General features: G+C 34.9%; 1 protein-coding gene across 1 annotated transcript; it reads left to right on the top strand.

Annotated features, from left to right (window-relative positions):
- Nucleotides 1–8,095: 8,095 nt before the first annotated feature.
- On the top strand, nucleotides 8,096–8,646 carry LOC137225856 (large ribosomal subunit protein uL14-like). Its single transcript, XM_067739887.1, has one exon. It carries the CDS (start codon nucleotides 8,096–8,098, stop codon nucleotides 8,516–8,518), a length of 423 nt encoding a protein of 140 aa, XP_067595988.1. The 3' UTR covers nucleotides 8,519–8,646.
- Nucleotides 8,647–12,303: the final 3,657 nt, after the last annotated feature.

Raw genomic sequence — 12,303 nt, forward strand, 5'->3', positions numbered from 1 at the left:
AAAGCATCTTTAAAGACCCTTCAGATATTATCAGGATAATGAGAATATTATAAAAAAATGTATGCCATAAATTCAACCATGTAGCTGAAATGAACCAATTTCTCAAAAGATACAAACTACCGAAGTTCATACAAAAAGAAACAGATAACCTGAAAATATATATGGATTAATGAAATTTATGATAGTTAAAATCCTTCCAAGAAAGTAATTCTAAACCTTAATAATACCACTAGAAAATTCTACCAAACATTTTAGAAAGAAATAATGTTAATTCCACACAAACTCTTCTAGTACATAGAAGAGAAAGAAGTACTTCCCAATGTACTTTATGAGGACAGCATAATCCTGAGAAAGGCATTACAATCAAAGAAAACTGCAAACTAATATCATTCATGAACATAGACACAAACATACTCAAAAACTTAGCAAACCGAACCCAGCATTATATCAAAAATATATTAGTACTTACAATACATTAAATGTAAAACATTGTAATACCTCAATTAAATGACTAAGATTGTCAGACTTGTTTTAAAAAATTAAAAATATATATGCCTCTTATAAAAAAGACATCTTAAATAATACATGACACAGAAATTTTGAAAGAAAAATGATGGAAAAAGAAACACCATGTAAACACTATCCAAAATAAAGCTGGTGTTTTTATATTAGTAGCAACAAATTAGGCAACATGTATTACCATAAAACAAGAGCAAGATCACATAATAAAAAGGTCAATCCACCAGAAGATATAAAAATTCTAAATGTTACTGCACCAGTGTTATGGGTTCAAAATACGTAACTAAAAAGAAAAAGAGACAAATCCATAATTACAGTGGGGGCTTTAACTCTTTGTTTTTAATAACTAGATAAAGCAGAAGAAAAATCAGAAAAGATATAAATGATCTAAACAAAACAGTGTAAAAAGTTGCCCTTATTTTCATATATAAAACACTGCAGACAATAATAAAGAACACACATTCTTAGGAAATGGCCATATTTGCTGAGATATTAGCTCATAAAGCAAGTCTGAAATATTTTTAAAAACTGAATGCATTCATGGGATGTTTTTGACAACAGTGAAATTAAGTCAGTGAAATTGTCAAAATGAAGAAGAAATACAACAAGAAACACACATACACATCATTCGGAAATAAACCACAGGCCAAAAAAACAATTAAAGACACAAGAGAAATTGGAAAATATTTAGACCTGAATGATAATGAAGATAGTATCTATCAAAATTTGTGGACTGTAACTAAAACAGTGCTTAGAGAAAAATTTTAGTCTTAAACGCATATAAAACCAAAGATTGAAACTCTACAATCAAAATATCCATCTTTGGAAGTTTAGAATTTTTTTAAAAACAGCAGATTAAACCCAAAACAAGTTAAATGAAGGAAATAATTAAGATGAGGGCAGAGACTAATGAAATTAAAAAAATAAGCATTCAAAATACAAAATCAACAAAATTAAAAGCATGTTCTCTACTTTTAAAAAACTAATAAAAAGTAGGCACTCTCTAACAGGACTGTTCAACAATTATTGTTAATAGTAGAAATTAAAACATACCACTGTAGATCCCACAAGTACTAAAAAGATAAAAATTAGGTTTTATGAACAACTTTATACCACTAATAAAAAGGATTAAATCCTAGGAAAAAAACAATCTAATATAACCAACACAGTAAGAAACAGAATCTATAATTTTAAATCTTCCTAAAAAAGAAATCTATCTCTAGGACCAAAATCTTAAAATACCTGTCTCACACAAACTCTTCCAGAATAAACTTTCCAACGTTTTATGAGTTGAATAAAACCTTTATAAAAATAATTGACAAAGACATTCAAGGAAAGAAAACTATAGGAAAATGTCTCTAGTAAACATAGATGAAAAATCTTAAAATAGTAGCAACTTAATGCTGCATTATATTGAGTGGATAAGACAACACAATGAAGTGTGATGATTCTAGGAATGTAAGGTTGGTCTAATATTGAAATTCAATCTGTAATTTACTACAATAGCAGAATAAAGATGAAAAAATCATATAATCTTCTCAAGAGAAGTAGAATACACCTTTCATAAAAGTCAACACCATTTTAACCCTTAGCAAACTAATCAAAAAAGGGAACCTCCTTATTCTGATAGTTTCAACAAACTTACATTCAAAGATGAAATACAGAAAGCTTCTCATCCTGAGATTCAAATTAAGACAAGAATACCACTATTATCCCTTCTATACAACATTCTTCCGGTGGTGCTAACCATTAAAATTAAGAATTACAAATAAATAAAATATGTTAACTTTGTACCATAAATCTCTCCTCAGATTGATTCATATATTCAACAAAAGCCCAGTAAAAATGCTAGTCGTTTTTTTTCTTGGGTTGGCATTTGACAAGCTGTTCCTGACTGTATACAGAAATGCAAAGGGCCAAGAAAAGACAAGATAATTTTGAGGAAGAAAAGCAAAGCTGGAGGACTTTCAAGACTTATTAAAGTTACAATAATCAGAGTAATGTTCAGCTAGGTAATATACCAGAGAAACATAATATAGAATTAGAAACAGACGCACACTTATATAGTCACTTCAATCATAATAAAGATTACACTGCAGTACAATAGGGAAAGATTAGTCTTTTCAATAAATGGTGTTGAGTCAAAGGAAAAATATGTATTATTAATCCCCACCTCACACTATAATTCAAAACTGATTCAAGATAAACCATAAATCTAAATGTGGAAGATAAAGCAATGAAACTTCTAGAACAATCAGAGGGAAGTATCTTCATATTCTTGGAATAAGCAAGAATTTCTTAACAAGACCCAAAAGCCCTAACGATAAAGAAAAATGTTATAAATTGGGCCACATTAAGAATTTGTGTTCATTAAGAGACTGTTAAGAGGATGGAAAATATAAGCCATGGATTGAGAAAAGATATCAATAGAAAAACATACCTTACAAAAGACTCATGTTCAAAATACACAAAAAACACCTAAAAATCAGTAAAAAGATGGAAAAAGCTATGGAAAAATGAGCAAAAAGTTAATAGATACAACACAATAGAACAACATGGTCAATATGAGAAATGCAATCACAATGAGATACCACTACTTACGTACCAGAATATCTAAAATTCTTGTTGCTGAGGATGTAAAGCAATAGGAACTCTCATACACTGCTATTCTCATGGTCTTTGGAAAAGTGACAGAACCCATTAACACTGAACATATGTATATCCTATGACTCAACAATTCCAGTCCTAGATATATATAACCTCCCAAATATATGCATATGCAACCCGATGATGTTCACAGGGGCACTATTTGTAAATTCCAAAAAAGTATAGGCTAGGCATTGGGTATATTAACACAACCTATAGCAATAAGCAAGTTTGGACTATTGCTACATACAACAAAAAAACTGAATTCCACAACCTAATATAAGAATAACGTCAGACACACACTAATCTTTTATGGTGTGTGTCTATTCACATATCAGAATAGTGACTGAATTTGGAGAGGATAGTACTCTGGGAGTATGTGGGGGGGGGTGCTTCTGTTATGCGGGTGATTTTCTATTTCATGATCTGGGTGATGGATACACAGTCATGTTCACCTTATGAGAATTCATTAAGCCATACCATTAGTATCTGTGTACATTTCTGTAAGTCTATTCCTTTACAAAGTTGATCCATAAAGTACAGAACTCTCCCAGCACCCTTAGGTCCCTGACCCTCTGTCCTTTGATCTACTGCCATACCTTCTGTGCAGAGGGCCATCAATAAAGTAAGTCACTGGTCCAATGTGTGTGCTTGTTCCAGGTCTCTGAGTACTTCTGGAGATAATATTACAATCCTTGCTCTCCAAGTCATCTTGGCCTCAGCTGGATTCTCAAGAATGCTCACAAAATCCTGTCCTCTCTCCAAACTGGCTCTCTCTCTCTTTTTTTTTTTTAATTTCAAATTATCACTACCTTAACGAATTCACCACTCTACCTCTGTCTTCTTTGCTCATCAGCTGACATTGCTTCCTCTGCTTTCATAAAACAGAAGCACCATAGAGACCTCTGCACAACACACTCAAAACCAGGAAATTAAGCACAGAAATTGCACCTCTGATAGCAGGAGATACCAGGCTGAGGAGAGCAAACAACCAGTGCATAACTCAAATTCCTCACTTATCAGGTAGTGTATGAGTCTTTCTTTGACTGTATGTGAGCAGCAAGATTCAGCGCGGATCCCACGATAATTTAAAGGACTTGGACAAACAGAAATAAACAACCTCTCCCTTTCTCTTCTGCTCTCCCAGTCAAAAAACTTATTTACTTTCCTGCTAATCTTCTTCTTTCCCCCTCTAAAATCTTTTCTCCTTTGTAAGACAAATGCTCTACCTCTGCTTTAGACTCAAGATCCCTCTCAGGATCCAGGATTATCCTCTGCTAATGATTCCCTCTTTGCCTTTTATCTTCAATCTATCTCTTGTACAATGTAAACGGCAAGCATGTTTATTCCACTCTCAAAAGGAAAAACTCTGCCTTTCTCTCAATAAAACCCTAGCTTTTATCACATGCCTGAGCTCCAAATCTTTTCATCCAATACCTACTAGATATGCTCAACTTGCATGTTATACAGGCACCTCAAACACATCCATTAAGAATCCCTACAACATCTACGTTTACCTTCCATATAACGATATTCCCATTCTTCTGTGCAAGCTGGAAGATTGGAAGTCATCTGTGACTCTCTGCCCTATGCAACCAAAGTCATCAGGTCATGTCAATTCTACCTCCTAAAATCTCTTTCCAATACACCTGGTAAAGTTCATCTGCTAATGATTTAATTTGGGTCTTGTTACCTTTAGAAACAATTCAATTGGGTTTAAAACAAATCTAGCTATACTCTGTTTATAATATGCAAAATGACTCACAAAGTTTGCAAGTAAAAAAAGAGCACAAATATATAACAGTCTGTACTGTACTATACTTTTTTTTTTTTCCCTTGTGGTACGCAGGACTCCCACTGCTGTGGCCTCTCCCGTTGCGGAGCACAGGCTCCGGACGCGCAGGCTCAGCGGCCATGGCTCACGGGCCCAGCCGCTCCGCGGCATGTGGGATCTTCCCGGACCGGGGCACGAACCCGTGTCCCCTGCATCGGCAGGTGGACTCTCAGCCACTGAGCCACCAGGGAAGCCCTGTACTATACTTTTAATATGGAATATTTAATTGACATTGATCAACTGAAAAATATTACCTTCTATCCAAGGGCTCATAGAATGGTTATAAAAATGGATGAAATGTTAGTTCACAGGTTAAAAAAAAATCCTCTATCATTTTCAAAAATATAAAATTACATATGTCCCTTTGCACACATACAATAAAGAACAAAATAAGGCAAAATAAATTTTAAGTAACATTAACAAAAACTGTCTCATTATATAAATCTTCAGTCAGTGTCAATTAAAACTCTTTACTAGAGAATACTTTAAAATAATTAAAAGAAGAACACTACAAATCAAAATACAAGACAATGTAAAAGTAGTCAGAAGCAAATCTTAACATCAACTATTTTCAGTGTTAAATGAGGAAGAAAAAAGAAAATTAATGAATTGGGCACTCAACTAAATAATAAACACAACATAAACCTGAAACAAACCTAAATAAAGCAATAATTAACACAAATAAAAGCAGAATTTTTTTAAAGGCAGAAAATCAGAACAATTGGGGAAAAGAAATAAACTAACAAAAGTAGCAATAGCTTTCCTGTTTAACATAAATAACTATGTAAAATATAATGATGAGAAGACATCCCATTAATAATAGCATCCATAGACTCTAAATTATTAGGATAAACCTCACACAAAATACAGAATATTCATGTTAAAAACAAACACTTGAGGGACATGGAAGGAGATATGAATCAAAGTTGTGGTATATTATGTTCTTGAAAGAAAAGTTTAGTATTATAATGATGTCAGTTATCTCTGTATTAGTTTTCTATTGCTGCTGTAATAGATTACCACAAAGTTTGTGGCTAAAAGCAACATAAGCGGATTCTCTCACAGTTCTGAAGATCAGAAGTCCAAAGTGGGTCTTATTAGGTTAAAATCAAGGGCTGCTTTCCTTCTGAAGGTTCTAGAGGAGAATTCATTTCCTTGCTTTATTCATCTTCTAGAGACCACCTGCTTGCCTTGACTTGTGACATCATCAAATCTTTCTTCTCGGGCTTCCCTGGTGGCGCAGTGGTTGAGAGTCCGCCTGCCGATGCAGGGGACACGGGTTCGTGCCCCGGTCCGGGAAGATCCCACATGCCGCGGAGCGGCTAGGCCCGTGAGCTACGGCCGCTGAGCCTGCGTGTCCGGAGCCTGTGCTCCGCAACGGAAGAGGCCACAACAGTGAGAGGCCCAAGTACCGAAAAAAGAAAAAAAAAATCTTTCTTCTGTCTGTCTTCTGCTTCCATCATCTCTTTCTCTGCCTCTAACTCTCCTGCTTGCTCTTTCCCTTAAAAGGACCTTGTTATTATATTGGGCGCAATTTGGATATACTGATTTAGCTATTCTATACAACTCAACACTCTTTTAACTTGACAGAGTGATTCTAAAGTATAACTGAAAAGTCAGATAAAACTAACTTTGAAATTTTATAAGAATAATAAAAGGAGAGGACTTTCATTCCCAGATATGGTGCCCATACGGCACCATAATAATTAAGGCAATGTAGTAGTAGAAGAAGAATAGATGTATCTTGGAAGATAATTTTTTAACATATATATATATATATGTAACTAGTACTATAATATATAATAAGAAGTGACATTGAAGATCTGAAGGGAAAGAGCTGATTATTCAGCAGATTACACTGGGAGAACAGGTTAATTATTTGGGGAAAATGTTGGGACTAAAGTTAGATCTGTACTTCCCACCACACATCAAAATAAATTCAGGATGGATAATAGCCTTAAACAACAACAACAAAATTAAACCATTAGGTTTGAAAGAAAAATATAAATGAATAGTTATCTTTTTCCTTTATTTCTTCCCCTTTTTAAATGGGGAAGAAATAAAGGAAAAAATCAATAGCTTTGACTACATAAACACATAGACATACAAACTTGCAAACATCAAAAAATGGCATAAACAGAAGTAAAAGAAACATAAAAATAATGGAAAAATATTTTTTTCAATCATAAGACAAACATTTCAGAGAGATAAAGAAAGAAAAAACAAAAATCCCATCAGAAAAATAGGCAAAGAAATTGTTATTACTTTGTTAACACTTGTTAAGTGGAGCACAGGGTGCCATCTGGTGAGTCACAATTTAACAAGAGACCAGGAGAGAAACTGAGTTACAAAAGTTTATTACTCCCGGTTCTTGGAGGAACCACCTTGAGGGGCCACATGGGGAAGTGAAGGTAGGATGCAGCCAGAGAGAGAGACACACACAATTTGGGGTACATACTTTTATTAGGGTCCATGGGTGGAATGCTTTGTGGTTCCTGGGCTAAGACCAGATTGGTCAATTCAAACAAAAAGAGTGAGTTTTGATAAGCCCCATGGTGGTCTTATCTAAAGGGCACACAAAGGGAAGGCCCTGGGAGGAAGGGGAGACTGTTGATCACAAAGGCTGTTGGTAAAGTCATATCAGTGACTTACATTTGCTTGTGACTCTGCAGTCAGCTATCTAGGGCACATGCTTGCATGAGGGACTAGTGTCAATTTCAGGTCCCTGCAGGCTGCTTGGCCAAACAAAATGGATGGCAAGGCAGCAACACCAAGGAGTAGCTTAGCTAAATTCTCAGCAGAAATATTAACTGGCACAATGAAGGTGCAAATGATCAACAAATGCATTTTGAAAGTAAACTATTCTGCTAATTAAAGAAATGCATATTAAAAATACCTATACAGTGCCATATTCCCCTACCAAATGAACAAAGGTTGTTTTTTTTTTTCTTATGGTATTATTCATTGTTTCCAATGAGGAGGAAGAAATAAACACTCATATGCCAATCTAGTATAGATGTAAACTGGTACAAGGTTTCTGGAAGATATTTTAAGGTATTAAAAATTACAGCTTTTTGTCCCTTTCCAGCGTTCAAGATGTCAAACCGAGGATGTGGTGGGTCCTCTGGTGCCAAATTCCAGATTTCCTTGGGTCTTCCAGTTGGAGCCATGATCAACTGTGCTGACAACACAGGAGCCAAAAATCTGTATATCATCTCTGTGAAGGGGATCAAGGGACGACTGAATAGACTTCCTGCTGCTGGTGTGGGTGACACGGTGATGGCCACAGTCAAGAACGGCAAACCAGAGCTCAGAAAGAAGGTATATCCAGCAGTGGTAATTCGACAACGAAAGTCATACTGGAGAAAAGATGGTGTGTTTCTTTATTTTGAAGATAACGCAGGGGTCACAGTAAACAATGAAGGTGAGATGAAAGGTTCTGCCATCACAGGACCAGTTGCAAAGGAATGTGCAGACTTGTGGCCCAGGATTGCATTCAATGCTGGCAGCATTGCATGACTCTTTGGTGTATTTGTAAAAGAAAAAAATGCTAATAAAAATTATTTGCTCCATGTCACTCTTCTTGACACCACCTAACCTTTACCCCCTCTGTAAAATAAAACTACCCAGTGCAGAAAAAAAAAAAATACCTTTTTAACTCTCTAACATGAACAGAAATACTTTCAAAGAAGAGTGTTGGGCTTCCCTGGTGGGGCAGTGGTTGAGAGTCCGCCTGCCAATGCAGGGGACACGGGTTTGTGCCCCGGTCCAGGAAGATCCCACATGCCGCGGAGCGGCTGGGCCCGTGAGCCATGGCCGCTGAGCCTGTGCGTCCGGAGCCTGTGCTCCACAACGGGAGAGGCCCCAACAGTGAGACGCCCGCGTACCGCAAAAAAAAAAAAAAAAAGAAGAGTGTTATTTATAACTGCAAAAACGAAATAATGGAACAACCAAAACTTCCATCAATAATGGATTGGCTAAATAATGTTATGTTCATAGGAGTAAATATATGTGGTAATTAAAAATCACATTTTACAAGTATATATTTAAAGACATGGAAAACTGTTCATTGAATATTAGGTGAAAAAGTATGTATATAACTTCCCAAATAATTTTTTAAAGTATATAAATACATTATATTTAAGACAAGGCTAAACAAGAAAATATTGAGTGTTTTTCTCTAGATATTAAAGTTTTAGATTTTAATATTTTTAGTTTTTTTCTTTGTGACTTTCCCTATTTTCATTGTTAGGTTATACAATGAGTGTTAATTGTTTTTGTAATCACATCAAAACCAGTAGACTTTGTTTTCAAAACCATCTTAATAATAGAGCAAAAAGAATATAGAACAATTAGATTACCCCCAATCGAGTGTTAAATTTTTTAAACTAATTTTTCTGGCTTTTTCCCCTCTATCTGAAGTGATTCTACCTTAATGTTTAAATTGTTCAGATGCCTCTGGACCCATAATATCTTGAGAAGATCCACCTGGTGTAACCAACACAGATGCAATTTCATGCTTCCTATCAATGAAATTATTTTTTGATATATCTTAGGCAGGATTTGAGGTAAACGTCCCCAGCAAGAATGATAGCTTCAAGAATTTGAGACATTTTCCTATTTCCTATTTAGATATTATCACTGGACCCTGGAACAGTGTCATAACCATAATTGTTGTGGATGATAATATAGGCTCAGCTCAGCTCAGCTCCAAGAAGAAATTCTTTAAAATAGACAATAAATGAGAAGGAAAAGTCAGAAAGAGGATAGGGTCCCAGTTGAGTTAATAGTGTCTAAACTTGTACTTAAGCTTTAGTCTGGCTTCTGATGCTATATCAGACATAATTCCTCCTTGTGTTGTGCCTACATGGCTTCCCATGATTGCCCTGATTTTCCATAATAATTTCTTCCCCTATGTTTGCAATTTCACATTGATTTACTTTTCAACTATTTTCCCTTTTGAAATCTTTTCTATGCCCACTTACACAGTTATCTAAAGATGACTGGTCTAGTGTATTTAAGTTTTAAAGTTAAAGTTAAAAATCCACTTTGTTTGCTTTTTCTTTATATTGCTCAGCCTACAAACACCTAATATTGAAGATTTTAAGATGCCTTCCAGTCAGTGTATATAGCTCATCTGCATTAAGCAAGGGATCAACAACCTCGATGTGGCTTCCGTAAGAATGACATTCTCACAATTATGACAGGCAGTCAGAAAGTACTGTAGCACACCCAACAATAGATGCCATAAACATGTGATATATAAGGACAGGAATAAAACATTGATATATAAACAAGACTCTTACTTTGGATTATGAAATGAGAGTTTTCTAAGGAACAAATGTGGTTATCCTAGGAAAATAAATATTCTATCATGTGGTACTTAGTTGAAGTCATAATTCTCAGTCTTAATATCAGTTCCCATATTTTTCTCGTATCATCTTCTGAAATATCACCAGAAAACATTTTTACTTCATTGTCCTCCCAATTCCAGAGCTAAACTCTCAAACCTTTAGTAAAAGAGGCCTTTAAGAAACTTGACTTGGAGAACAGTCTCAGCCATTGGTGGCATTTACTGCAATATGAGATATTAAACTATTTAATAGGTCAGAAATATTTTTAAACTAAAAATATTCCTTTCTACCTTTCCTTTCTTTATCATTACCTCATCTGTTTCTAAATAGAATTTTAGGCTGGGTCCTGTAACCTTAGAGCCTTATACAAAAAGCTATAATTTGTATATGTAACAAAGAACTTTGAGGTTATTGATAAATTGGAACATGATCTAGTTATTTAGAAAGTTTTCCTAATATGCTTGTATGTTTGTTCTTTAAATTCTCCTAATATGTATCTCAATGGCCTGGTCAGTTCAGTCAGTTCTATTGACCAATTTAGTCATTGCCAGTCAATTTAATCTGAATAGTGCGTTTGTGTGAATAGACAGGACATAGTCAAATGTAAATTTGGATGTCATCCAGCTAATCTGATCTGGGAACAGAGTAAACAATTACCATTAGTGTGAAGTTTGGGATCTGATTTCCGTAGCCAGACTTTCTATATTGGTCAGGGTAAAATAATTGCCAAGTCCTGTGTTTTTTGCTGTGTTGATCTGTTGTATAGACACAAGGGATTTCACTTAGCTTATTCATTCTTCCTCTCTTCACTTCTAGAACATTACGGTTTAAATTGCATCCAACCTTTTGCACATTTGTTCTGACTTCTTTACGTTGTAACTACAATATAGCACATTTGAGGTCAAATCTGTACATTCTAATTACACAGAACCAAAAGCAGACAGGCCCCTGTGCACTTGTGAACCAAATACAGCCAAATGTTTCCATTTGTGAGCCCAAGATTACTGGGGAATTTCAAATATTTCTGTATTTCTCAATGACAAAAAGGGCATGGTTTCAGCATTAAGGCAAAAGCAGTCTTTTTTCAATTTATAAAGCATGTAATAAAAAAACGTTTCTTTGTATGTGCTTGCTCAGAGTCTGGTTTTAAGAATTTCTTACAATGTTTTCTGTAGAAATGTTGTAGCTTAGTTTTGTTCCCTGAAATCTAAGAGATGAAACTGACTAGCAATAAAAATTAAACTGACCATTCCAATTCCACTGACCAAACTAAAAGAAATTTGAAGATGTACAGAAAAGAAGAAAAGAGTGTTAAAAAAATACATTTGCATTTTAAAAGTACATTTTCATCTTCTAAATCTTATTGAAAACAAGGCAATAAGATTTACATGACATAAACATATATGTGGTCAGGTATTTAGGAATAAAAACAAGCCTGGCACTGATTTATGGAATTCTTTGTGCTCTGACGTGACTAAGGGTGAAAGGTTTCTTTTGCTAAAAATAATGACACCCATACCTAAGAAAGCATCTGGATGCCATTCTTGGAACTATAAGACTTTGTTAAAAATCAGGCCTGTGACCCTAGTAACCAATCAGTCAGTCCATAATAAGTTTCTCTTTTTCTTCACATTTTATGACTTTTCTTAGTCATAGTCTTCTTTTTGAACACTGAGTGTTGGTATATGAAGAAGCTCTTTCATATGTGATGTTCTACATTATAGAACTGGATAGACATTTATGACATAATCTTACTTCTATATAAAGATGCATTTTTTTCCTGCTGTTAAATGAGTAACTTGAGGTGTATGTGTCAGAGTGTGTGTGTGAATATGTGTTGTCATTGGCAAAAGAGTTAACTTTTCTGGACCTAAGTTTCTCATCTAAAAATATTCTGTATGATTTCAAGGTTCTCCTCTTCTAGTGTGAGTATGTGAGTGGGAGTGGTTG

The sequence above is a fragment of the Pseudorca crassidens genome, chromosome 6, assembly GCF_039906515.1.
Source record: "Pseudorca crassidens isolate mPseCra1 chromosome 6, mPseCra1.hap1, whole genome shotgun sequence".
NCBI lineage: Eukaryota > Metazoa > Chordata > Mammalia > Artiodactyla > Delphinidae > Pseudorca > Pseudorca crassidens.

Excerpts from the sequence above, each read along its gene's own strand:
- LOC137225856 (XM_067739887.1), top strand. The coding sequence starts at position 8,096 with ATGTCAAACCGAGGATGTGGTGGGTCCTCTGGTGCCAAATTCCAGATT.